The sequence below is a fragment of the Rosa rugosa genome, chromosome 7 (genome assembly GCF_958449725.1).
Source record: "Rosa rugosa chromosome 7, drRosRugo1.1, whole genome shotgun sequence".
Taxonomy (NCBI): Eukaryota; Viridiplantae; Streptophyta; class Magnoliopsida; order Rosales; family Rosaceae; genus Rosa; species Rosa rugosa.
The window spans coordinates 31,798,383-31,825,145 of NC_084826.1; the positions used below are offsets into that span (position 1 = coordinate 31,798,383).

The window sequence follows — 26,763 nt, forward strand, 5'->3', positions numbered from 1 at the left end:
TAAAAGTACATGGATTAAATAGATGTTAGCTCTAAAAAAAATCTATTACTAAAAATAAAATGTTGCTCGAGTGAATTTCAAAAGCACTTGAAATTGTAAAAATAATTTTTGAGAAGTATTTGAAGTGCTTCTTTGTATCAGAATTCTTCTAAAGTACATTAATATACTGATACATTAAGTAAACTAGTTCAAACTAGTCTATTTCTGTATCAAATCTAGCCTACGTATTAGTACATTAAGTAGAAGTTTTTTTTTTTCCTAAAGTAATCCCAAATAAATCGGAAGACTTTTCTTCCTCTCTTTTCCTTGACAGCCGTTCTCTCTCTCCTTCTCCGTTCTTTTCCCTGAATGCGACCCATTGTTCTGGTTTTGTTTCACTCGTACAAAATACAAACCTGTCAAATGGCTCATCATCCTTTAAAATCATGGTCTTTGTAGCCAAGTCAGGGCTTTTGCCATTATTCTTCTTTATATTGGATGTTTTCAGTCAATCATGGTTTGCAATTTGAGTAGCTGTAGAACAAATTCATAGGGGGGTTGAGACATGAGAGCAGGAACCCATATCAGGAAACAGAGATTGTGATGGAATTGAACCATAACGAAATTTTCATTCCATTAGAAAGATGGCAAAAAGGGAAGAAAACAAAAGACAGAATAAGAAGCAGGCAGGATATGGGTGGGGAAATGAAATGAAATGAAAGGGAGCCATACAGGTGTCATTTGGTCATTAAATGAGCCATACCAGGTAGGTGCGGCGGAGGTTAGGAGAGCGAGAAGTCACCTATCCAACCATATACGCTACCCAATTTGTTTGTCTGTAAATTCAAAAGATTCAATGCAATGTTAAGCACAGGGTATCAAGACATATGAGGAGGAATGTGTGTTACAGGAATGGAGCAGTTGCAGGGGCCCTTGACCCTTCCTCTTTGTCAACTCATCATATAAGCTCTTCAAGCAATAAGGTTTCCCTCCCTCTCTCTGTCTCTACTAGCTTAGCTTAGCTTAGCTTTGCTTGTTCCATATTTTTAAATTGTACCCATATGATTGAATGCTCAGTTAGTTAGTTGCTTGATTGGTTTATTTGTGGTATCATGTCCAGCCGGCATTAGGAAACATTCCAGAGTTTGTCAAGATAGTAGAAGTTGGTCCCAGGGATGGACTGCAGAATGAGAAGCAGATTATTCCTACTGATGTAAAGGTTAGGCTCATAGAAATGCTTGTTTCGTCCGGACTCACTGTTGTTGAGGCTACAAGTTTTGTCTCGCCCAAATGGATTCCACAGGTACACATTCAATTTACTCTGACTAATTTTCGAGTATTGCATTTTAGCCAAAGTTCATAGTTACTTAAGGCTAGAATACATTGGAAGTTGTGTGGCAATTCCATCCTGTATTAGTTTTATAGTACATTGTGCATCCTTGATCTTATGAGGGCTGTATATGGATTATGGAAATTTGAAAGGGTTTGTATTAATTTTGTCAGCTTTGGTGAAAGAAACGGCTTATTAAAGTTATAGAAGAACTTAAAGATGTGAATCTAAGCAAGTTAACGACCAGACACACATCTTATATTAATTCAACCCGTTATGATAAAAGCTAAGCCATGATAAAGAAGAAGGGATTGTGGTAGGCTGAGACTCTGAGAGTGTAAATACGTGTGTATATATAATACACACACACACATTACATAGTTGTCTAATACTTTTCCATGTCTTTGATAGAAATATTAGTGATTCATATTGACTGAATTAATAGTATCATATAATGATTTTGATAGTGGCCATGCCTTGAATCTTTATTCATGCTTATTGTAACTGATATTCATATCAGAAAAGAAAGTACCAAGACTCACGCCTTTGTAAGCTCATTATTTAAGAGAATTCTGGTCTCTTGAGATTCAAATACAAGTAATTTTCTTTGCATCTCGTTCAAGACATCTTGTTGATTTCTTTTCTACATCAGAATGTATATTAGTCATTAGTATGGTGGCATGTATTTGTCATCTATCATCTAGTGTTAACGTGAAGACCAATTGACTGGTGCATGTTGTTGAAAACAATGTCCTACTGCTGATGGATTTGAGATTTCAATTTTGGAATCTAGGATAAATTTACAAGACTTTCCTTTTGGTGGCTGTTCTGGGTTATATCAAGAGTAATTTTACTCATTAAGTTAGCTTCTATAAGTTTTCAGCTTTGTTTTCTTTAGCTTTTTTTTACATATGTATACTTGTGCTCCCTGAAACCATACGTATTTTACTGCTCAAAGAAAGTTGCGAGTTTGTTTTTTGTGTTGATTGAAGTCCGAGTTGTTCTACTTAATTTACTTGATTTCTTTTGCTTCTCTGTGTATTTCAAATTCTTTTTTGTTTTCCTTTTCTTATATACTTTCTTGTCTCTGTTCCCTTGAAACCAATATAAGCTTCATCTAAATCTTTGAAGTAAGTTTCTTCGCTGCCCTCCTAACCAATATTGCGTTTTTTTACATACTTGTACTTCTCCTCCCTGAAACCATACAAATTTCACTGCTCAAAAGAAAGTTGTGAGTATCTGTTTTGTGTTGATTAAAGTCTGAGTTACTTAATTTACTTAATTTCTTCTGCTTCTCTCTGTATTTTGAATTTTCTTTTCCGTTTCTTATATACATTCTTGTCTCTGTCCCCTTGAAACCAATATAAGCTTGATTTATGTATATAAAAAGAAAGGTTGTTGCCTTGTTGGTATCTTTGAATTAAGTTTCTCCGCTGGCTATCTCTTTCATAATTTGGTACATGCACAAGACTTATGGTAACTGAATTTATAACTTCTAAAGTATCTTGCTGATCTTTAAATTTCAGCTGGCAGATGCAAAGGATGTAATGGAAGCGATTCAGAATATGGGAGGTGCTAAATTTCCTGTTTTAACTCCTAATCTCAAAGTAAGCATTTTCTAGTGAAAGCATTAATTCTAAACTCAAATGGATATGAGGACTTAACTCTTATCTCGTAAAGCTTTCTTGTAGGGTTTTGAGGCGGCTGTTGCTGCTGGTGCAAAGGAAGTTGCCATCTTTGCCTCAGCTTCTGAGTCTTTCTCAAAATCAAATATAAATTGCAGTATTGAAGACAGTCTCAGACGTTACCGTGATGTTGCTGTTGCTGCAAAAAAGCTTTCTATTCCTGTTCGAGGGTATATCTCTTGTAAAATGTTTGGTTCTTTTGGACACTATTTGGATTCTTTTATCTTCAATCATTCAAAGTATACTTAGTTTGGAACATACGAAGGCATCCAAATTGTTCTTAAATCCCTCTTTACCCTCTCATCCTCCTTTTTTTCAATCATTTTAAGGACATACCGAAGTTTTGATTTTCATTTTGAAAAAAAAAAAAAAAAAATTATGGGACTACTTGTTAGTGCATTATGATTTTTCGAAGTGCTATACGGTTCCCAGTGATAATTTTTATGGGACTGTAGCATTGACATTGTCTGAGATTGCTTAAAAAAGTATTTCTTGTATTACTTTTTAATCCCATCATGGCTGAAAACTTTTGAAAGAAAATTTTCTTAAGCATTTAGACTTCTTTTAGGTCTTTTTCTGTGTTTGTATTGTTTGAGATATTTAACTGGTTGAACATCATGTACATCTCTGGGGACAAATGTCTGAGTTTCAGACGCTATTCATCTGTAGATGGTCAATGCAAGTGAACCAGGGGTAACATGATATTATTTCCAACTGATGTAGCCATTTAATGATCTTGCTAGATATATATCATGTGTTGTGGGGTGTCCAATAGAAGGAGCTGTAGCCCCATCTCAAGTAGCATATGTGGCCAAAGAACTTCTTGATATGGGTTGCTTTGACATTTCTCTTGGCGATACAATTGGTGTTGGTACTCCAGGTAAATGTTCTTTTCGTTGGTTGTCATTCAAGTTGGTACAACTGTTTTGTCTCTTGAATTTATTCTAAAGCCTTATATACACATGAGCCCTGTTAACTGGTTGCATCTGGAAGTACAAGATGTTGTTTGTATCCTAGGACTGACTCTTACACCCCTTATAATTTTAAAAATAATTCTTCTACTTCCTTCCAACCGTATAACTACACATCTTACATTCCTCTAATACGTTGGATTAGACCTATTAGCTATAGCACTTTTAAGGGTTTTCTTTTTTAAGAGATTTTGAGAATATAGTCTAGAGCCTTCTGCTTTAGCCAGTTTCCCACTTATCACCTTTTTAGATAATATCTTGAGACAGTTTTAGAGGTGAGAGTTTGTCATCCTATGAGTTGAGGCCTTTGTTGGTGTAAGAGAGAAACTACTTATGGTGATTGCAAAAAACCTATTTGTTCTTTAGTGGTAATTTACTTATTGTCTGTTAATGGATCATTGTCCTTTCTTGTGGGCGTGGCCCAGATTGGTGTAAACCATGTAAATCCATATTTTTTCTCGTCTAGGTCCTCTTCTTTGTTTTACCTACCCGGTCCCTTATGCTACTCATCAAACAGCAAATAACAGTTTCCTTACACGATCTCCATTACATGCGGTTACAACATATGTCATCTTCCCTACGATTGGGCAGTGCCAGAGCATATGATTAAGACGTGCCCCCTCATTGTTACGAAAGAATGCAACACCCATGTTTTAAGCTGTTATGATCCACAATCCATGCCAAAATATTAATGTTAGGCAGACCCTAGCATTTCTAGATCTTCTTACAAGGACGAAGAAAAGAAAATTCCACTAATGACCCAGGAAGAAATCTAGAGTTGGGGGAAAGATGGACAGTAGTTAGGGGAAGGAGTACAGTGAGTGAAAGTGGAGGGGAAGGAAGATGATACAGGAAGGGGAGGGGAGCTGCGAGGGCTGTGGAAGGGAAGGAGAGGAAGAGAAAGAGACTACCTCTATGGCTCTACGTAATCTTGGACAGTTGCTTTTCTTTGTTTTCTATACACACTGTCTCTTTTCCCGAAAAAAAAAAATATAGTTCTGTGATACCAGTTTGGTCAGCGTAAACCATTTTACTATGCCTACGAATCTACGATACCAGTTTGGTCCTCCATCACCCTTCCTAACAATTGATTGTGCAATGAAATTTAGCTTCACTCCAGGAGCACCACCTCTTTGGTCCATCTAAATACTGCAGAAGCTAATTAGAAAAGGCAAAACTGACTGTTCAAGCTTTCTTTCGAAGTGGGTTCCTGGGGCACAATCTTGTGTAATGACTTGGGGAAAGTTAATATTCTTTAGTTATTGCTTAATCGGTTGTAGGAAAATAAAATCTTGCCAGATAGTCTGGGGTGCTGCGTATCCAGATTGTGCATTGACTGTGCTTTAAGATGCGAATCTCTAGTAACCTAATATGTGATATACCTCTTATTGGAACATTATTGAACATTTGTATACTCAGTTGAACTCTGCAGATGTTGCGGAGTTTTAGCATTTGTCATGTTTGTTAAGGTGTTTTAAATTCTTTTTTCTTTTCAGGTATCGTCGTTCCAATGCTTGAAGAGGTTATTGATGTGGTCCCCACTGAGAAGCTTGCTGTCCATTTCCACGACACTTATGGCCAAGCTCTTTCAAATATACTAGTATCTCTTCAGGTAACCACGCTCTGCATCTTGATTTTAGCATGGAATCTTTTACCCTATGTGAGTAATGGCAATTTCTAACATGAATCGGACCATCACAATTAACCTACTGTAGAGTGTTTTGTTTTCATGACTATTCCTGTCTAACCTAGAAAAATCATGTTCACTTCGTAAATGTGGCAACTCATGAATCTGAAACAGAGTTCTTGTAAGTAAGATTTTGAGACTTTATGATTGATTGCATTCATCTCAACTAAGAAACATTTATACTAGGTCATGACAAGTGCAATGGCCTAAGTGAGCCTAACTTATAAATATAGGAAAGTGAAAAGGGCATTGATGGGTATAAACTTATTTAAAAGTCGTGTCATTTTGAATCAATAGCGCATATAGCTGCTTGTGAATCCCCTTTGTGAAGAAAGAAATCAAAGATCCTCTCTAAAATGACATGAGTTTATACGTTCCATATTGCTGGGCTTGTATACACTCCACTACCTCTCATGACTATAGCGTGTTTTGTACAAATTCAGGTCCAAAAAAATGTGACGGCTGTATTAGAGGTTGTACGTTCATTTATTATTATAAGAAAAATTATGACATATTAAAAATCTTCAATTGTAAAGGAGATGGCTGAGTATTCACTGATTGAAGTTGGACATTAATGAATTGACCTAACTGATGTACGAGCTGTTTTTGTTTGTTTATCCCTGATGCTGAAGACCTTATTGATTGTTTTATGATCACAATTTATAAGCTACAGAATGCCTGGTAAATTACTAATGGAAGAATATCTGACGGATTGGAATCGAGTATACCACTAATGTTTTTCTTTGCCGTCAAATTCTTTCTGTGAATACCCAAAGGCAAAACTATCATGGTTCTGATTGCTAAAAAATGAGCCAACTTGCTATGTTTCTCAATCCTAATCCTGGCTAAGTTCATAAGTGACTTCAAGTTGTTTCTCTTGGTTTCCTAAATGAGCAAACTGAATATGTTATGTTTTATATGACTCATAAAAATTTTGCCAAGCTGATTGCAATTGGCAACTTCCTTCCTTGCATTTCAAGTCTTTGTTTGTTTGAATGTCCTTTCTGTTTTTGAGGTGTCATCGTGTTCTATTTTTCTTTGTTTTTTTCTTTTCTCTTTTTTGAAATGTAATACATGATAGTAAGAATAACAAGTTTTGATCTTAAATTTCAGGTTATTTTCCTAAGACAGTAGAATGAAATAACATTTTTTCATGTTGGCAGATGGGCATCAGCACAGTGGATTCATCAGTCTCTGGTCTTGGGGGTTGTCCATATGCTAAAGGTGCTTCTGGCAATGTTGCCACCGAGGATGTTGTGTACATGCTTAATGGACTTGGAGTGAAGACCAACATAGATCTTCAAAAGCTCATGTTGGCTGGGGACTTTATCTGCAAGCACTTGGGGCGCTCATCTGGTTCAAAGACAGCGGTTGCCCTGACTAAAGCTCACAGCTCATGCCTTTAAGCTATAAGGTTCCCACAGTATCTGTTAGCTCCCTGTATTCGTTATGCAAGTATGAGTAGAGCTCCAATTTGTTGGAAATGACGAGCTAATTGGTGGGCCAAATAACTCTCAGGTGCACTGGCTGAAATCCAGTGGGGTGATAAAGTTTAAGGTGTTCTGGTAATGGGCGACGTCAAATGTACATTGGTACAGAGAGAGTTGATTCTGTAAGATTGAACGCAAATCCACAGACCATCAATTGTCGAAACACAAATAGGAAAGAGTCTCACTCCTACTGTCCTTAAAACGAGGAACTAAGAACCACTTTGCTAAAAGCCACCTGTTGTTAAACAGGACTCGGGTCGTCTATCTGCTTAAAATAAATTTCATTTAGTTAATTTAATCTATGGTTGGTGCATATATCTTAAGAGGTGAAGCATGAGACCACTAGTCACTAGAAGAACCCATTCCAATTATTATTTGTCTGTTTGGAAAAAGAAAAAATTATAATTTGTCTGATTTAGTTGCTAAGGATTTGGATTTTGATGTAGATATGGTACACACACAAAGGAACCGAGTATGGTGGATATTAACACTTTTTTTTTTTTTTTTTTAATTTACTCTATACTCAATTGTTCTTCACAGATTTCCAGTGCTTTAGACTTTTGATCAGAGTCCTTGAAGCCATCACCAGGGATAACATCAGTAGGCGGCCTTGATCTTGATCTTGAAGGGGGTCTAGACATCAAGCGCAGCTTCTTGTTGGGTGTATCCACATCCATATCCATGACACCACCACCTTCAGTATCACCTTTGTCAACTGATCTCTCTCTTTCGGCACCTCGCAGAGACAGATCTGCTGCGGGGCTCAGTTAATTGCCTTACTAGGATCAATTCCCAACTCTGACAGCTGCCTCTCCATTCTCTTTGTTGTGAACTCCCTGTCCTTGTCAAATTTCCTAGGTACTGTAGGTCGACTCTCCGCGGTACTTTTCTTAATTCTATGTTGTTGAATCAGCAAGCTTTTCTTTTTCCTTATCTGAGCCAATGTCTTCTGCTCTTCTGGAGTCAACTCCATTCCTCCCATCTCCACATCATCATCCACCTCTGCCTGCCTGATTCCTTCTTCTCGTTCCAACTCCTCAAGCCTATTCAAAATATCGGGATCAATGAAGTCAAATACATTGTGCTTATCAAGAATTTCAGGCATGATGTCCTCTTTCCACTCATCATGAGCAAGGATATAATTCTTCTTCAAACTGGCAGAGTATACACCAGCACCACCATTTTCATTCTCCAAATCCTTTTCAGTAGTTCTCTTTTCCTTCTCTGCTGCTTGCTTAGCCTTAGCTTTTGGTCACCTGGCTTTGGGATTGCAACATGAAAACGATTTAAACAATCATTTATCTTTTTAGATTTCATCTTCAACTCAACTCTCTGATTCAATAACCTCTCACAAGCTGCATTCTTTACGGAAATAACCCCCTCCTCGGTCAAAGTGCTCATGGTGAAGAGTACCCCATGTCCCCATCATCATTTGTAGCCTTGCCTCCTTGACCAAGCAGAGTCTTCACAGCTTCAGCTTTCATCTCTGTGACCAACTTCATGTCTTCCTCAGATATGCCCTCCAATGGCTGCAAATCAGTCTTGTTGCAGACTATAATTAATGGTTTGTTCATGAACACAGACTTAATGCTATGAAATAGGGCTGCTTGTTGGGCAATGGTATAACCACAAGACCCTGAGATGTCCAAGAAGAACAAAACAGCTGCTCTCAAATGTGCCAATATGCTGTGATGCTGCACATCTCAATAATGTTACAGTCTTCAAATGGTCGGTCCAAAATCCCAGGGGTATCAATAACCTGGTACCTCAGGTACTTATAATCTGTATGCCCCACAAAGAGTGACTTTGTAGTAAAAGCATAAGGCTGGACATCAACATCGGCCCTGGTGATCTTGTTGATGAATGAACTCTTTCCAACATTGGGATAGCCGCAAATCAATATTGTCCTGGTGTTTGGGTCAATTGAAGGTAGCCTTGCCATGTGTTGCCTAATTTGTTCTAGATAAGCTAAACTTGGACCAATCTTCTTTATAACTGTGCACATACGGCCAAAAGCAGCAACCTTGAGACTCTTGCATGGGTAAAGTGAATCGCCATACTTCAATAACTTGACATAATCTTTAGCAATCTCGGAAATAAGGTTCCTTGCAGTATTGATTTGATCCAGTGCGAGCTTGTAATGGTCCTTGTTGTAGAGAACATGTAGAAGATCGCCATAGAAATGATGGATGTCATCCAGCCTAGGAAATTCATCAATGATTGCCGAGAGCATCTCATGAAAATTTGTCTGGGTGTATTTCACTTTGCGCATATAGAACTGACGCAGGCGGTTAATGGCATAACCCTTGTGGACTACAGTTGGGGTCTGCCGCTGGGTGCGAGATAGGATAATATCAATGAAGTCCTTCCCGCTGGGGACGACAGTCATCTTCTTGAAATTATATTGCACCATCTTTAAGGTTTTCTGTCTAGACAAAACAGACTCGACTTAAGCACCAAACTTCGACCCGAAAACCAAATAAGTTAAACATGAAACAGATTAAAACCATTCAACAAGAAAGAAACGGAAACATCTAATTTTCAATTCACCACAAATAAGAGAGCATAACAATCGATTCCTCAATTCACCCAGAAAAAGGTATTTAATTGTACCAATACCTACACATCACCCACTAGAATCAACCATATCTTTCAGTTCAAAAAATATAAACAAATTCTCCCTTTCAAAAAAAATATATATATAAACAAATTCTAGATATAAATCAACAAAGAAATAGGCTTTAACTACAGATTTGAATTTCTAGGGTGAGTGAACTAAGGAAATCAATCCGCAGTGTGATACTGTGATGAATTAATCTGAAGCTGATAAAAATGAAAGTATAAAGGGTTTAGGCTCTCGTGTCGCTCTCGTAAAGAGGGGGTTTAGGGCTGAGTCGGCTATAAAGGGTTCAACGTTAGGCTTTTTAGAAAATTATATATATAGGGTTTTTGTCCATCTATCCTAATTCTAGAGTTAAATGAGATATCCCATTAAGTTCTTTTAATGAGTGCTTCTATTTCCACCTTATTAATTTTTTTTTTTTTTTAATAAATGTTCATTGCATTAGATGACTAGCCAAATAGCCAGAGTCTAACATACATTTAAAACAGAAACTACCAAGCCCCTATCTAAGCAATGTAAACTCATTACAAGTCAATTTGAGCCCGCTTTGTAAAGCGAACCCATAGACAAAGAATAACTCCGTGTCTTCTAGGGCAAAACCATTGACTAACATCTCCATTAGCCAAACGCGCAATTGCGGTACCAACAGAGAGCCACTTCCTAGCAAACAAATAGGAGCAAGTCCTTAATTATCCATAAGCCGCTTAAAAATGAACGCCAATCTTATTCCAAATAATTGCCAACTTCCGTAGCAGTCTTGATCCGAAACGATTAGTCCTAGACCATAAGTAGACCTGAAAGCCCAAGAAGATCCACATCTCAGGCCAAGCCCACCTTTACCACTAAGTGACAAAAGAGGATGGCAAGACACCCTCCCTACTGGCCCAACAACTCAAATTTGAGCCCAAACCCAAAAGCCCAAGCCCAAATCTGAGCAAGGTGAGCAAAAGCCCGACTCTGCTTCTGCCCCATCACCGCCGCCACCAAGTTTTCCGGCGGCTGGCCTCTCCAGCACTGCATCACCGTCCGCTGGGTTCACTGCCGCCCAAGAATCCAAGCCGGAATTAGCACAAGAGAATCCAATCCCTTGCACTCAAATACCCACTGGACTCAAGTAAATGCACGACCCCGACCTGTCTCTCACGTCGACCTCGCCGATCGACTTGTTCTAAACTACCAGCGTAAAAACCCGCCTTCGATCTGGAAACAGACCGGCCCTACTCTCCTTCTTCTTCGCAAGAAGGACCACTGCTTGTCGCCTCATGTCCTTGTCTCCCCTACTAAATACTTTGTTCACCCTATAACCAAATATTTTCTTTAAAATTCTAAAATTGTCCTTAACAACAATTATTAACAGAAAAATAATGAAAATGAGAAATCAATTTTGTTTTAATTAAAACTTTACATCCCAATTATCATATCAGCTTTCTATATCAAAAAAAAAAATGATGGAAAATGTCACATTAGAGTGTGAAATGATAAAAAAGTCACTCAGCTCACTTGATAAAAAGGTACATTATGAATTGTTAGTAATATTAATTTAGTCCTAATGAATAATGAGGTGATGTTAAAAAATGTCAGTTTTTAATTTTTTTATTCCCATTCTGCCCTTAAATCCTAATACACGTTTATAACTGTGCATTCAAAATCTCAGAGCTCAAATTTTCTCTCTCTTTTGGTCAGAAAACTTGATTCGATTTGATCGGAGATTCTCTCTCCAAGTTTCTCTCTAGTCTCTACGCCGCCAGATTCCGATTGAGCTTGCTCTCTCTACGACGATCCCGTCCTCCAAGTCTCCCTCTGAATCAAACAGTTGCCGATCACCGCTGCGCTCTCCAAGTTCTTCTCCGACGTCCTCCTCAGAACCTCGCTGTCGACGTTGTAGACTTCGAGGCTCCGAAACGGCGGAATTTTGGTTCCGGAAGCAGTGCTGTTCGGGCTTCAAAGGCAATTCGCTGTATTAGAGTATAGATTTGGCTTATCGAATTAGACATTGGGAGATTGTTCATAGCGGCTTTGATTTTGGAATTGAGCTTTGGATGAAACGATTATAAGACTGTTTATGCTATTTTCTTCAAGTCTAGATTTGATCCAGAATTATCAAACTTGTGATTTCAATCTAGAACTGTCATGAATTTCTCAAGTATACATTGTAGGTTTATCTATCCACGGTTTTGATCTGTGATTAATTTTGATGTTGAATTTGATAGAAGTTTAGGAATTATGAAACACGTTAGTTTTTCTTTTCTTCAGTTGATGTGCTTTATAGAAATTGTTGTTATTCTTTTGATTGATATAAATTCTGTTGAAATTAGACGATAGATATAGTTCCTTGATTATGTTAATTTAGTTGCTACTGAACATTGGAAAATAATTGGATTGAGATACTATCAAAACAATAATGGAATGTAGAAAGTAGGGAGAATTGAATTTGAGGAGAGATGCAATAGGTATTGTATATCCTTTGTTTTTCATTTTTGTTAACCTAGTTTGTGAAATGAGCCTAAGGGCCTTCTGAGGTCTCAGGTCTCAGGTCTCAAGTTCACTTGTTAGTGAACCAGTGAGAGAAGTCATTCCCCAGGTTGAACTCAATACTTCTGCAAAAACAGAGATTTACTTGTGTAACTTGAAAAATGAGGTCTTGTTATGTCGAACCGAATCTATCGAACCGGAACCGTTCGTGTTCATTATTGTAAATTGTAGTTTTAAATGCCTTAACGATCATCAATTTGGCTGAAATTTTGTAGAGATGATCTATACATTAGGACCTAAAAACTGAACGGTTAAGATGTGAATATGTGATCGAAAAGTGGTCAAAAACTTGAAATCCGTTCCTAAGCTAAGGTAAGAACATCCTTAGCCAAGAAGGACTGTATATATAAATATAGAGGGCCACCCACTAAGGGATCCCTTTTTTTGGTCTTTTCTAGGGATAGGGCATTAGACCAACTTTTCGACCACATTTTGGCATCTCAACCGTTCAGTTTTTAGGTCATACTGTGTAGATCATTTCTGCAAATTTTCAGCCAAATCGGTGATCGTTAAGGTATCAAACTAGAATAAATCAATGAACAAACCAAATCTGTCAAACGTGAACCGTTCATACTTATAATCTTAAGTCCCCGTTTTGAATGCCTTAACGATAATCAATTTGGCTGAAAATTTGCAGAAGAAATATACACATTTGGACCTAAAATCTGAACGGTTAAGATGTTAAAATATGATTGAAAAGTTGGTCTCATGCCCTATCCTTAGAAAAAAACCAAAAAAAGGGATCCCTTACTAGAAGGGCCCTATATATATATATATATATATATTCTTTTTCTTTTCCATACCAGACTGGTGAGGATCAGATCTTGAAGGTATATAGTTATCTTAAATAACTAACCGACATATGGATATTTTTGACTAAATAGCAGAGAAGAAAAGGTAAGTTAGCTCCCCGATCGCCACTAATAGAATGATCAATACTGTGAATGATCTTCATATGTGCAATTGGATCCTCTAATTCAAGTATCTGAAATGTCAATACTCTACTCATAATACTTGAATTGAATCAGTTAATCAAATACTAAATTCCAGAAAGTGATGAAATTTACTTTGAGATAGTCAAAGAGGACGTCAAAGCCAACTTGAGAGAGAGAGAGAGAGCTCAACTGTTTCCAATTGTGGGGAGGAGGAAGCCTCTGATACTCACTTCCACCAAAACTCTCATCAAATCCGTATTGACTTCACCGCCCGGGAGGACTCACTTCCGACGACGATCAACCACTCTCCGCCGCCGCCAATGATGACATGTCGACTAGTTTGCAGTTGCTGCCACCGAGAATTCTCTCCATCGATCACCCACTCTCCACCGAGCATGTTTAAGTACAAAAGCAAATTCCCAAAATCAAGTTCAATTCAAGCGTAAATAACAATCAAATGAGTCAAAGATAGAGAAACCGAAACCCTAACCACTCAACGAACAAAACGATAAACTGAGTATAAGAAATTACGACCTGATGACCTTGTCGACGTAATCGGAGACGACGACTGACCAGTAAGGCCCCATGGTCGAAGTGCCTTCAACGACCACGATCACCTGCTTCTCCATCATCGTGTGGTTGGCGAAGACTTTCAACCGTCTCTGTACTGCACGAGAGAGATGAGAGTCGGAGACGGAGACAAAATCAGAAGGCGAAATGGGTCGTCTGCACTGTTTGGAGGGAATCGAATCCCTACCGTCCCGTTCAATCAAACTATGAAATGCTGAGGAGAGGTCTTGGAGGCTCCGGCATCGGCCTTAGACTTGAAGTGGTGCTCCTCGTTGGACATGGCTAGCTCCGATCTCACAAAGAGAGATATTTTTGTAAGGGTCGAGAGTCTGAATAGGTAAGGGTTTAGACGGGTTTGGGTAACAGGAGGGAGAGAGAGAGAGAGCTGTTAGTGGCAGTTTTTGTAATTAAATTTAACTCTAGTGGTAGCTTGTAAAGAGATAACCTTAATTATCATGGGGACATTTGTGTTACCTATATCTGTATTATAATAAGGCACTTCAAAATGATATCTTTTATCATTGATCTAAAATTAAAACCTGTATTAAAGATAAAATAAAGGGGTCGTGACCACTTACCCGATTTTAGGCTAAAAATTGCTCACTTACTCCACTAAGAGTTTTTTAACCCCATTTACCCAATCTAACAACTATTGACGGTTTTAACCTTATTTTAATTATTAAATTACAATCATCTCTCTCTCTCCCCCCTCCCCTCTTCGATCTATTCTCTCTCTCATCCCCCTCACCGATTTCTCTCTTTCTCTCAACTCGTCTCAGATTCTCTCTCTCTCTCTCTCTCTCTCTCAAGCCGGAAATTCCTATCCGAGATCAGTGAACCGAGTACCAGATCAACCTGGGTCAAGATCGGAAACCTTGAAATAACCCGACCCGATTCCACAAAGCTCCAGTCTTTCACCTTCACGGACCTCACAAGCCGGCCCTGGAGGCTCATCCACTGCTTGCAGACCAGCGAGCTCGGCTTCCAATCCGGCTTTGGCAGCTTGGCCAGAATTTCGAGGAGGATTTGATCGATCTGCAAGTACTCCGACCGATCTGCAAGTACAACCATTTTCGGAGGCAAGAACCTAGCGAGCACAAGCAGCAGATCAAGGAAGCCAACGCTGTTGTGAAAACCCGAAACAAAGCGACCCCAAACTGCCGCGGGGAAGCACCGGCGAAAAACCCAGCCGGCCTCACACGCTGATGGGTGCCCAGAGAATTTTTTTTTTTTTTTTTTGGTATATATACTTTGAGTTCCGAGAATGAGGAAGGAAAAAAAAAAAAAAAAAAAAGTAAACGTGTACAATTGAACATATAAATTGATCAATTGTGTCTGTAGTGTATTCATTTTGGTTTTGGGAGTTTATGCCATTCACTTGAGGACAAACATATGATTATTGGAGGGCAAAAATATGATTATTGGAGGGCAATAATAAGATTATTGAGGGGCAATAAAATATTTATTGGGGCAATAATAAGATTATTGGGGCAATAATAAGATTATTGGGGGGCAATAATAAAATTATTTATTTGGATAAACTTCCGAAAGCTTTCAAAATTCAAAACAACTTCATTTTTCACTAATTATTGATCCCCAATAATATGTTTATTGGGGGGGCAATAATATGATTATTGGGCGGCAATAATATGATTACTGGGTATTATTGGGGGGGGGGGGGTAATAAAATCAAACGCCGGAATCCGTTCACCGGTCCGGTAGCCGGATTCCGGTCACCGGTCGCCGGAGTACGCTGCCGGCCACTAGTCACCGGAGTCCGGCAAGGTTTCCTATCACTTCTCTCTCTAAGTGACAAAGAAGGAGAGGGCAAAAGTGTCCCAAAAATAAATAAAAAGAATAAAAAAATAATTAATTGGGTATTAGGGAAATAATCCCTTAGAGTGTTTTGGGTAAATGGGGTTAAAAAACTGTTAGTGGAGCAAGTGGACAATTTTTAAGCTGAAATTGGGTAAATGATCATTTCCCCTAAAATAAAATTTAGAAAATACATTTTTTTTTTTTTGAAATAATGGAAATTCCATTGATAATAATAGCGTATGCCAAGAAGACCATTACATACTCACCCGCTGACACATAATAATGGTCAGGACAAGGATTCGTGGAGGAGCCACAGTGGTACATAGGATAAACCAACTATATTTGAACTTATCGCTCACATAACAGCGAGCCTATAAGCTATGGAAAAAACATAGAGAATAGACAAGCCAAAACAAACACTCGTTTGGTTCCTAAAACAAGGGAACTTCTTGTAATTAGACAAAAAGCTAAAAACATAGGGTTACGCCAAGGGTCTAAATCCTAGCCCAAATTTAGAAGCTACTGGACTAGGGTAGAAACCTGAGCCCAACAACCTGAAGCCCAATAGGGTAGTCAGCTAAGAAGATCCCCACGGCCCATCAACCTAGTTCGGGCCTAGTCCACCATCTGCTCCCAACCCTCGTCGTACGTCACTTTTCGGCCGAGTTTGATCTGACCCCAACCGCCAACCCGCATCATCACGATTCACACCACCATGGCAGCGATCCAAACCGTCCCGAGCACACCACCGACCTGCATCACCACTAAACAACATCGTCCCCCGATTCGGTTTCCCACAGCCCCGCACCTCCACCGATTGAAAACCGTGTCGGCGTCGTCAGTCCAAGAAAACCTCCACGGGGATTGACAACCGGCCTGTAACAACACAACCCACCGCCTCCGCCTCCAACCCAGCCAAACCAAACTGACAAAGCCGGGAAAAAACCTCTCCGACATAGTCCCAAGGGCAGTAGCTATCAATCTCCCGTCCGGCAGCACATCCCAAGACGACGATAAGGCCGGAGGCCACCCCGGACGTCCGGGCGCCGTCGGACGAGACCAATTTTGCAACAACGGCGAACACGGCCTTGGGGTTCTTCAAGAAGTTGAGAGAAACTTAGAAAATACATTAATATTGAAGAATAGCTATAAGGTCTTGAAATTTTTATTTGCTTTGATTGCATTTTTCTTTTACAAAGATTAATTAGATTTAAATTTTAAAATTTTATTTATTTGTCTTAATATTCTCCATCGTTAAATTTAAATCCAATAATAATTAAGTACAACCGAATATAGAAAACGACTGACCATCCGAATTGGATCGGACCAGTCGCTGACTAGGGATTATTTGCTCAATTACCGTATGATTTTCTAAATTATTATTATTATTATTATTTTGTTGAATATGATTTTCTAAAACTTAATTCAAAGATTGAGAGATATTTGGATAACTTAAATTAAATTAAATCATAAATATTTACCATTAATCATGGGGGGTGAAATTTGTACCCCCAAAATTGCAAACCACACCCCTTTCTATTATTTTAAGGGTCCTTGACCAAAAGCCCCAAAATGAGCCAAAGTTATCTCACTTACCCCAGCAACAGATTTTTATTCCCACTAACACAATTTAAAATAAAAGTACTATTCTGCCCTCAATTTAATTAATAAATTACATGCCACTCTCTCATCTCTCTCTCCCCGATCTCCACCTCCTCTCTCTCTCTCTCTCTCTTCATAAATTGGGTCTATATCAATCTTCAATTGGTGACGTGCTAGCTTAGTAGCCATCGTCATCGTCCTCAAGGATTATAGATCGGAGTTCGTCCCCGCCGCCGGAAATCTATTCCTCGAAGCTCTTCATAAATGAGTTAAGGTTCTTAGTCACCGGAACGGGATCAGTCTCTCCGACCTGGCGTTCTCCACTTCTCGTTCCGGCGATTCTGATGGTGGTAGGGCAAAGTACAAGCTCGTATCCCAGACAATGGTGCACGTTAGCCAACGGCCCTGCGACGGCGATGCCGTATGTATGCTCTGCAAGGCGAAGCCATCTGACGAGGAGGAGCTGACCCTCAAGACCTGGGATTTCATCAATTTGATTTATCAGTTAAGTCTTGTTGTTAGCTTTATCGCTAAGCTTGTTCATATTTTACTGGGTTCTCCTTGTTGGGGGTTTATTAGTTTTGTAGGGAGTATACTGTTATCATCTATGTTGGGTTTTATTAGAAATTCAAATTTCTAGACTTGAGTTTGCAGACATGAATGATTTGTTGCTTTTTTTTTTTTTTTAATGGGAGGAGTGGTATGGAACAATATTGTATTTTCTTGAAGGTGTTTAAAAACCCCATAATCATCCAACCCAGATACAATCCTGTGAGGTTTAAATCAAAGTTTTTTTTCTTCGTTCTATTTAAGTGAGTCTGGGGCCAAAGCCACTTCTCTAGTGTTCTAATATAAATTAGTTTGCATAACCAGGTTGTTTCCACCTTCCAAGGTCGATTGTTAGTCTCATAACCCACTGGACATTTAATATCCAGCTCTTGACATGGGTGTTCAAGTCAGTTTTTTTTTTTGGTCAAATGAGGGCGAAAGGAAAGAAAGATAAAAAATATATTCTATTAGGGGCAATAGACGACTATTGGGAAGCAATAGACGTTTGAATTGATGTAATCTTCTCATTTTTTTCCTTTAATTAAAGTTTTATTTGTCTAAATTTAGGGTGATTAGTTTTAATTTCGGCGATTGAAAGTTCTATTGGAGGGCAATAGACGTCTATTAGGGGGCAATAGACTATTGGGACAATAGACGTCTATTGGGGGGCAATAGACCGAAAGTTCTATTGGGAGGCAGTATACGTCTATTGGGGGGCAATATACGCCTATTAAGGCAATAGACCTCTATTGCCCCTCTAATATTGGGGGCAATAGACCTCTATTGGGGGGAAATAGATGTCTATTGGGGGCAATAGAGGTTTTCAAAAAAATCTGGTGGGCGGCGGCCGGTGACCGGAATCCGGCGAAGTCCCCTATGGTTTCTCTCTCTCTCTCTCTCAAAGTAACAAAGGTGAGGGTAAAATGGTATTAAAAAAAATTAAAAACAAAAAAAAAATCTTAATGGGGTATTAGGGAAGACCTCCTTAGAGTGTTTTGGGTAAGAGGGAATTAAAAAAACTTAATGGGGTAAGTGGGAAAAAAATCTCTAGAAATGGGGTAAATGGACAAAAACCCTTATTTTAATAGTATTTTTTCTCACATCTCTTTTCACTTCCTAAAATGCACTTGAGTCAGATCCCTTTTTTTTTTTTTTTTTTTTTGGTCTCTATCTTCTCTCTCTCTCTCCACGATAGAACCCTTCTTATTTTTCTCTCTCTCCTCAAAACAACGACAGACTCTCTCTTCTCCAATCTCCATTGAAACTTTCTAAACTCAAACTAAAGCTCGCCTCTCTCCCACTCTCTCTCTCTCCCCCCCCCCCACCCCCCCGGCATGGCAGCACGGCGCACGGACGCCTTTTCTCTCTTCGACGGTGACGCCATGATGGACTGACAGTGCGACGGTGGTAAGTCTGGGTTTCTATTTTTCACTCTTCAATCGATTTATGGGTATTCAATCGATTTCTGTTTCTCTTACTTTGTGCTTCTGGGTATTCTATTTTCAGTAGCAAAGCATAGACGATTAGACATCTTCAAGGCTCAAGCAGATTTCTGGGTTCGGTTTCATTTTTCGACTTTTCGATTTCGGATTCTTCAAGATTGGTAAGTTGCTAGTTGTCAAAAAAAAAAAAAGCCCCAATCATGCATTTCTCTGTTTGTAGCTCATTTTACTCAGGTATTGCTTCAAGATTAGGAAGAATTTGGTGCATTAGTTCATGTCAGGTTAAGGAAATTGGATTTAGTTTTGATAATTCAACATCTGTAGTGGCACTAGGCCAATTGGGTACTAAAAATAGTAAGTCCATAATGAATCGAAGTCGCCGAGTTTATATGACGAAATGGGGTTGGTCTGAGGATGATGTTCACTCTGCCTTGAAGAAGTTCCCTCAGTGTATGTTCAAGTCGGAGAAGAAAATAATGCAAACAATGGATTTTCTGGTGAACAAGATGGGATTGCCTTCAGGAATAGTTGTCAAATTCCCACAGGTTATGTCAGTGAATTGAGTATGTGGTATTCATGATTTGGTCTTTCTCTTTTCCTTGATTTTTAGTTTTGCTGGTTTTGGTACACCTTTTTACTTCCTGTTCTTTTAATTTTAATTTTTTTTTCTGCACTACGTGCATTGGTACTGAGAATAGTAAGTTGATATGGAATCGAAGTAGCCAAGTTTATACGATGAGATGAGGTTGAGGATGATGTTCACTCTGCCTTCAAGAATTTAAGTCGGAGAAGAAAATAATGCAAGAAATGGTTTTTTCTTGAACAAGATGGAATTGCCTTCAGAAATGATTGTCAAATACCCCCAAGTTTTGGCATTTAGTTTGGAGAAGCGGATAGTCCCAAGGTGTTCAGTTGTCAATTGAATCTGTTTTTCTAGTTTTAGATAGGAATTAAATTGTATGATTCATTGATTTGTATCTGTTTTGCTCATTAATCTAAAATCTGGGCTTTTATTGATTTTTGCAGAAGGTTAGGTCCCCATTTTTTTAATTTGAGGTTCCAGACCGGGTTCAGGTCCTTGTACTTGACCTGGGTTCGGAGCCTCTAGTTTTCAAATTCGATTTCGACGAATGGGGACGATGAGCCTTTGCCGTCTTTGGGCATGAGGTTGTGGGCCGCCACCACCTCCACCACAAGGCATTCTTTGCCGGTGCTGTTGCTCACAGTCATGGATGGGTTTTGGTGAAGAAGAAAAAGAAGAAGGAAACAGAGAAAATGAAAGATGAAGTAGAGAACAGAGGAATAGAAAAAACAGAGGAAGCAAACAATGAATGAAACAGAGCAGAGAGCTAGCTAGAGAGAGAGAGAGAGAGAGGCGTATAGGGAACACAATGTGACAAATTCGGAGGCGTAATAAAGCCAGAAAACCACCATGCGAATCAGAAGAGCGTGCAGCTCAGAGATAGAGAGATAAATAAAAAGTCAGAGAGAGAGAGAGAGAGCTCTGTTTCAGAGAGAGTACAGAGGAGGAGCTCACTCTTTCTGAGTTGGTAGAAGGAAAAGACAGTCAACAATCCCACTCTTTTTTTTTTTTTTTAACTTTGTCAAGGGAACCCAAAGGCTTCCTAGGCCCAAGATAAATCCCTTTGAACAGTCCCACTCTTTAGTTCAACGTGTGATGTCCACGGACCAAAAAAGACAAAAAAAAAAAGAGGAGGGATCTGACCTAAGGGCATTTTAGGAAGTGAAAAGAGATGTGAGAAAAAATATTATTAAAATAATAAAAAGGGGTGTGATTTGCATTTTTGGGGGTGCAAATTTCACCCCATTAATGATGATTTTGAATTACTTTGTCATCTTCAATTACTGATATTACCCACGTCGTCTTGTTCTGATTTCAATACCCAAATTTTTGCAGAACCCTGTTCTCATCTCAAAATCCCAATTCGGCCGGAGACCCAAGAATTTGCCTCCACGGTAGCGGTCGCCGTCGACCAAACCATCTGGCTCTCCACGAGTCGCATATGATGATCAAGGTATCAAGACATATGATGAGGAATATGTATTACGCAGTTGCACGCGGAGGAGGCCTCGAGCCTTGCTATTTCTCAAGTCCTCGTCGTCATTTCACCTCTTCAATCAATAAGGTACCAGCTCACCTACCTTGTTTCATATAAATATATCAACCCCAATAATACTTGTTCTTGATTTTGATTTTGATTTTGATTTTGAGGTATACCCATATGATTGAATTGGTTTCATACTTTCATATCATATGTCCAGCCGGTTTTAGGAAACTTTCCAGAGTTTGTAAAGATTGTAGAAGTGGGTCCGAGAGATGGACTCCAGAATGAGAAGCAGATTGTTCCTACTGACGTCAAGGTCAGGTTGATACAAATGCTGGTTTCCTCCGGCCTCACTGTTGTTGAGGCTACCAGTTTTGTCTCTCCCAAATGGGTTCCGCAGGTAACCATTAACTTATGCCTTCAATCTTTATTCATGCTTGCTTATTGTAACTTATATTCATACTAGAACGAAGATCCATGCTTTTGTAACTCATCTATTTGTCATCCGTTATCTTAGTGTTGATGGAAATTTGTTGATCGATAGGCTGTCTACCAGTGTCCTACTGTTGATGGATTTGAGCTTTTGATTTTGTAGTCTAAGATAAATGTTTTGGGGGCTGTTTTAGATTACGTCTGGTTTTCAGCTTTGTTTTCTTAATCCACTTATACTTGTGCTCCCTGAAATCATACAAATTTTAATTGTAAAAAAAAGTTGTCTTTTTTGTGTTGTTCCAATTAGTTTCTATTTCTTCATCTTTTTTTATGTTTGTGCCCTTGAAACCAATACAAGTTTCATTTATAAATCAACGTTGTTAGTATCTCTGAATTAAATTTCTCTACTAGCCATCTTTTCCAGTGTAGTTTTCTTTACATGCCCAAGACTTATGGTTGGTGAATTTAAAATTGTATGGTATCTCGCTGACCTTTAAATTTCAGCTGGCAGATGCAAAGGATGTAATGGAGGCGATTCGGAATGTGGGAGGTGCTAGATTTCCCGTTTTAACCCCTAATCTCAAAGTGAGCATTTCCTAGTGAAAGCATTGTTTCTAAACTCATATGGACGTGTGAAGTTAACTCATATGTCATAAAGCTTTCTTATAGGGTTTCGAGGCTGCTGTCGCTGCTGGTGCAAAGGAAGTTGCCATCTTTGCTTCAGCTTCTGAGTCTTTTTCAAAATCAAATATAAACTGCAGTATTGAAGACAGTCTCAGACGTTACCGTGATGTTGCTAGTGCCGCTAGAAAGCTTTCTATTCCTGTTCGTGGGTATAGCTCTTCTAACACCTTTGTTTTTTGGACACTATTCCAGTTCTTTGAGTTCTTATCTTCATTAGATGTTTGAAATATAAGAAACCAATTAAGTTTCTCTTAAATCGTCCCCAGTGATGACTTTTTAACTCTAGCCTCGTAAATGATTAATTAGACCACTAAATTCTTCTTCTGGAGTAATGACATTGTTTTAGAGCTTACAGACTTTTTTCTTATAGTACTTTTCAATCCCAGCCTACCCTCCGAACCTTAAAAATTTTCTTCAAGAATTTAGACTTCTTTTAGGTCTTTTTCTTTATTTGTATTGTTTGACATATTTAACATGTTGAACATCACGTACCTTTCTTGGGACAAATGTCTGAGTTTTGGATGCTATTCATCCACAGATGGTCAATGCATATGGATCAGGGGTAATTTGACATTATTTCCAACTGATCTAACCATTTAATGCTTTTGCTAGATATATATCATGTGTTGTCGGCTGTCCAACAGAAGGAGCTGTACCCCCATCTCAAGTAGCATATGTGGCCAAAGAACTGTATGATATGGGTTGCTTTGACATTTCTCTTGGTGATACAATTGGTGTTGGTACTCCAGGTAAATGTCCTTTTCGTTGGTTGTCACTCAAGTTGGTACAACTGTTTTGCCTTTGTATCTATTCTAAAGCCGGGGTTAAACTGGTCATCAGACAATTATTGGTTGCATGTGGAAGTAGAAGGTGTTGTATGTATTCTAAGAGCAACTTCAGCCCTTATAATTTGAAAAACAATTCTTCTACTTCCTTCCAACCGCATGAATCACACATCTTATTTTTCTATAATTTGTTGAATTAGACTTATTAGATGTATATTAGACCTATCAACCTAAAGCACCTCTACGGGTCATCTAAAAACTGAAGGAGCTTATTAGAAAAGTCCAAACTGACTGTTTTAACTTTCTCTCGAAGTGAATTACTGGCCCACAATCTTGTGTAATGACTTTGGGAAAGGTAATTTTGTTTAGTTATTGCTTAATCGGTTTTAGGAAGATATTGTCGGATAGGCTGGCATGCTGTGTGGCACTAGGCAGATTGTGCATTGAATGTGCTTTGATGTGAAACTGTAGTAACCTAATTTATGATAGACCTCTTACAGGAACATTATTCAACATTTGTATATACGGTTGAACCCTTGGATAGTTGTTGCACTTTTTTGTTAAGTTGATCTAGATTCTTTTTTATTTTCAGGTACCGTCATTCCAATGCTTGAAGAGGTGATTGATGTGGTCCCCACTGAAAACCTTGCTGTCCATTTCCATGACACTTATGGCCAAGCTCTTTCAAACATACTAGTATCTCTTCAGGTAACCACGCTGTGCGTCTTGATTTTAGCATGGAAACTTTTACCTTATGTGAGTGAGGGTGGCAATTTTTAACACGAATCAGACCAACATGATTATTCTACAGTAGATGTTTTTGTTCTGCATGACTATTTGTGTCTATTCCAAGAAAAATCATGTTCACTTTGTACTGTGGCCACTCATTTAACATTTGAAACAAAGAGTTTGTGTCAGTAAGGTTTTGTGACTTTATGAGTAATTCCATTCATCTCAACTAAGAAACATATATACTAGATCATAAAAAGGTGCAAAAGCCTAACTTATAAATTAGGAAAGTGGAAAGGGTAGATTGACGGGTACAAACATGTGTAAAACTCATTTCATTTTGACTTAAAAAGCACATAACTCTGGTTTTGAATCCCATATTTTAAGAAAGAAATCAATGATCCTTCCTAGTGACATGAGTTTATACTTTTCATAGTTCCATTGGTAGGCAGTAGGCTTGTATACAATCCACTTACCTTTTGATGATTCTAGCCTTTTTCATGCAAATTAAGGTCTAAAAAACTTGATTGGTTATTATGTGTTGCTCGTTTCATTTATAAGCAAAATTATGACTTAATTTTGCAAATGAAAAATGTGGAATTGTAATTGAGGAATGGCTGAGTATTCATCAAATTGAATTTAAACGTTGATGAGTTGACCAAACTGATGTAGCAGCTGTTTTTGGTTCGTATCCCTGATTCTGAAGACTTTATTGATTGTTTTATAATTACAATTCTCTAAGATACAGAATGCCTAGTAAATTACCATTTCTGACAAATGAGCCAACTGACCAAATCCTAATCTTGGCCAACTTCACAAGTAACTTCAAGTTGTTTCTCTTAGTTTTCTAAAGGAGTGAACTTTGAATAGGTTCATGATTTATGATATAGATGTAAATCTTGGCAAGCTGATTGCAGTTCGCATCTTTCCCCTTGCAGTTCAATTCTTTGTTTGTCTGAATGTCCTCTCTGCTTGTAATGCGTCGTCGGTTTTCTTATTTCTTTTTTCTCTTTTTGAAGATGCAATGCATGATAGTAAGGACAACAAGTTTTGATCTTATAATCTTAGGATGCTTTCTTAAGATGGTAGAAAGAGATGACTTTTTTAATCTTGGCAGATGGGCATCAGCACAGTGGATTCATCAGTTTCTGGTCTTGGGGGTTGTCCGTATGCTAAAGGTGCTTCTGGCAATGTTGCCACTGAGGATGTTGTGTACATGCTTAATGGACTTGGAGTGAAGACCAACATAGATCTTCAAAAGCTCATGTTGGCTGGGGACTTTATCTGCAAGCACTTGGGGCGCTCACCTGGTTCAAAGACAGCTGTTGCCTTGAGTAAAGTCCCTGCTCATACCTCTAAGCTATAAGGTTCCAGCACTATATATTTTAAGTCTCCATATCCTGTTAGTGTATTGCGATCTGGCATAGAGCTCCAATTTGTCAGAAATGATTAGCTAATTTGTCGACCAAATAACTGTGTTAGGCGCACTGGCTGCAGTCTATAGGGGTGATAAGTTCAAGGTGTTCAGGTAATGTCCACCAAATGTACATTGGTGCTAAAGAGTGACGTGTATCAAATCTGAAAATCGAATAGGGGATCCCAGGACTCATGTGAAACTATTAGGAAGGATGCTGTAAGGTTGAACAATGAAAGTCAGAAGATTTCCCTTTTTCTCAGGGATTTATCTAACATCCTTACCATTCCCTTCAATTCGAGTTTTACATTTGTTTGGTCAGGATTATGGGTGAATGTAGATAGCACTTTGCTCTTTATCTGGGAACTTTCGCATGCAATTTTGTCTTGCTTAACGAGCAAATCCACAAACCATAAATTGTAGGATAATGAAATTCACACTCCCTAATTGAATTCCACACTCATTCTTTCTTTATTTGGTTGAAATTGTTTTTTTTTTGTTACAACGAGGTCCAAATATTTTGGTTGAAAATTTTATAACAAGATATAAATTTTAAGTTACTAAAAAAAGAAACATAGAGTGTGGATTGTGAGGCATTGTGCCGGCTATGAAAAATTAAAATGAGAAGTGAAATTCACTTCTCTTTGTAGAAATATGGCATCGTGCCCATAAGTCAACACGGAAGGTGTTGTACATGTGGCTGTGTGTATGGAAGTATGAAAACCCATAAAAGTCTCAAACAACAAAAGTCGTAAATCTCTTTGATCATCTCTTTGAGTATGTCTATGATTAATAGCTTCGCTTTTGCATGGTGTTGAGTGGGTCAAGTTGGTGCCCAACTTGTCTGTAAGCTCATGCATTGCTTCGGCTATGAAAATTGAATCTTTATCCGCAGTTATGAATTCAAGTATAATCTGAGTGTGATGCGTTACCGGAGTTTGTGCCTTTCCCCTCCTTTTATAGAGGATGTCATGTCCGGGTAGTAATGTCTTTGCGTAACTAACTCTAGTGTGGCTACTTGTCTTTTAAGTAAATAGAATTTGATCGGATTCTCCTTTACTTAGGTAATTCGAGTTATATTTGAATACGACAAACTGTAGCGATATTATCTAGATTTATCTAGGAGATTCTATCATTAAAAGGGTTCCCTACCTTTTAGGTGAGCTTACTCTTTCAGTATGCAGAGTAGAAAGCATCACCAAATTCAATTGAGGGAACCCGTAATGCAGATTTGAGGGCACTCAAAATTGATTCGAGAGCATCATACTCAGGGCCAATGTGAACAAACATGAGTGTCTTTGCTTGCTTTCATGATATCACAAAGACCAATCAAATGATTACAAATGAGAAAACCACAAATCATAATTTTTCTATGTAAGCTCAAAGTAACTAAACAATCTTACGGAGTGAGTCTTGGAGCAGTTGTGTGATCATTTTACT

The 26,763-nt window shown here is 38.5% G+C and overlaps 2 protein-coding genes, 1 long non-coding RNA gene and 1 pseudogene across 3 annotated transcripts; 3 read left to right on the forward strand and 1 right to left on the reverse strand.

The window, feature by feature from the left end:
- Nucleotides 1-270: 270 nt before the first annotated feature.
- On the forward strand, nt 271-7,440 carry LOC133721680 (hydroxymethylglutaryl-CoA lyase, mitochondrial-like). The gene is made up of 7 exons (XM_062148360.1): nt 271-962; nt 1,100-1,282; nt 2,836-2,916; nt 3,001-3,164; nt 3,738-3,874; nt 5,462-5,577; nt 6,816-7,440. The coding sequence occupies exons 1-7, from the start codon at nt 867-869 to the stop codon at nt 7,056-7,058; spliced, it is 1,020 nt and encodes a 339-aa protein (XP_062004344.1). The 5' UTR covers nt 271-866; the 3' UTR covers nt 7,059-7,440.
- A 199-nt stretch (nt 7,441-7,639) lies between these two features.
- On the reverse strand, nt 7,640-9,579 carry LOC133721679 (nucleolar GTP-binding protein 1-like; annotated as a pseudogene).
- A 9,519-nt stretch (nt 9,580-19,098) lies between these two features.
- LOC133719842 (uncharacterized) lies at nt 19,099-20,948 on the forward strand. Its single transcript, XR_009851503.1, has 3 exons — nt 19,099-19,178; nt 19,278-19,374; nt 20,240-20,948. It is a non-coding gene; the product is annotated as an uncharacterized LOC133719842 (long non-coding RNA).
- An 88-nt stretch (nt 20,949-21,036) lies between these two features.
- LOC133722004 (hydroxymethylglutaryl-CoA lyase, mitochondrial-like) lies at nt 21,037-25,598 on the forward strand. Its single transcript, XM_062148788.1, has 7 exons — nt 21,037-21,360; nt 21,497-21,679; nt 22,216-22,296; nt 22,381-22,544; nt 23,008-23,144; nt 23,773-23,888; nt 25,027-25,598. Exons 1-7 carry the CDS (start codon nt 21,238-21,240, stop codon nt 25,273-25,275), a joined length of 1,053 nt encoding a protein of 350 aa, XP_062004772.1. The 5' UTR covers nt 21,037-21,237; the 3' UTR covers nt 25,276-25,598.
- Nucleotides 25,599-26,763: the final 1,165 nt, after the last annotated feature.

Bases quoted from the DNA above. Each gene is read 5' to 3' on its own strand.
- LOC133721680 (XM_062148360.1), top strand. From the start codon at position 867: ATGAGGAGGAATGTGTGTTACAGGAATGGAGCAGTTGCAGGGGCCCTT. The intron at 3,165-3,737 runs GTATATCTCTTG...TGATCTTGCTAG, and splicing joins CTTTCTATTCCTGTTCGAGG to ATATATATCATGTGTTGTGG. The intron at 5,578-6,815 runs GTAACCACGCTC...TCATGTTGGCAG, and splicing joins ATATACTAGTATCTCTTCAG to ATGGGCATCAGCACAGTGGA.
- LOC133722004 (XM_062148788.1), top strand. From the start codon at position 21,238: ATGATGATCAAGGTATCAAGACATATGATGAGGAATATGTATTACGCA. The intron at 21,361-21,496 runs GTACCAGCTCAC...TCATATGTCCAG, and splicing joins TCACCTCTTCAATCAATAAG to CCGGTTTTAGGAAACTTTCC. The intron at 22,545-23,007 runs GTATAGCTCTTC...TGCTTTTGCTAG, and splicing joins CTTTCTATTCCTGTTCGTGG to ATATATATCATGTGTTGTCG.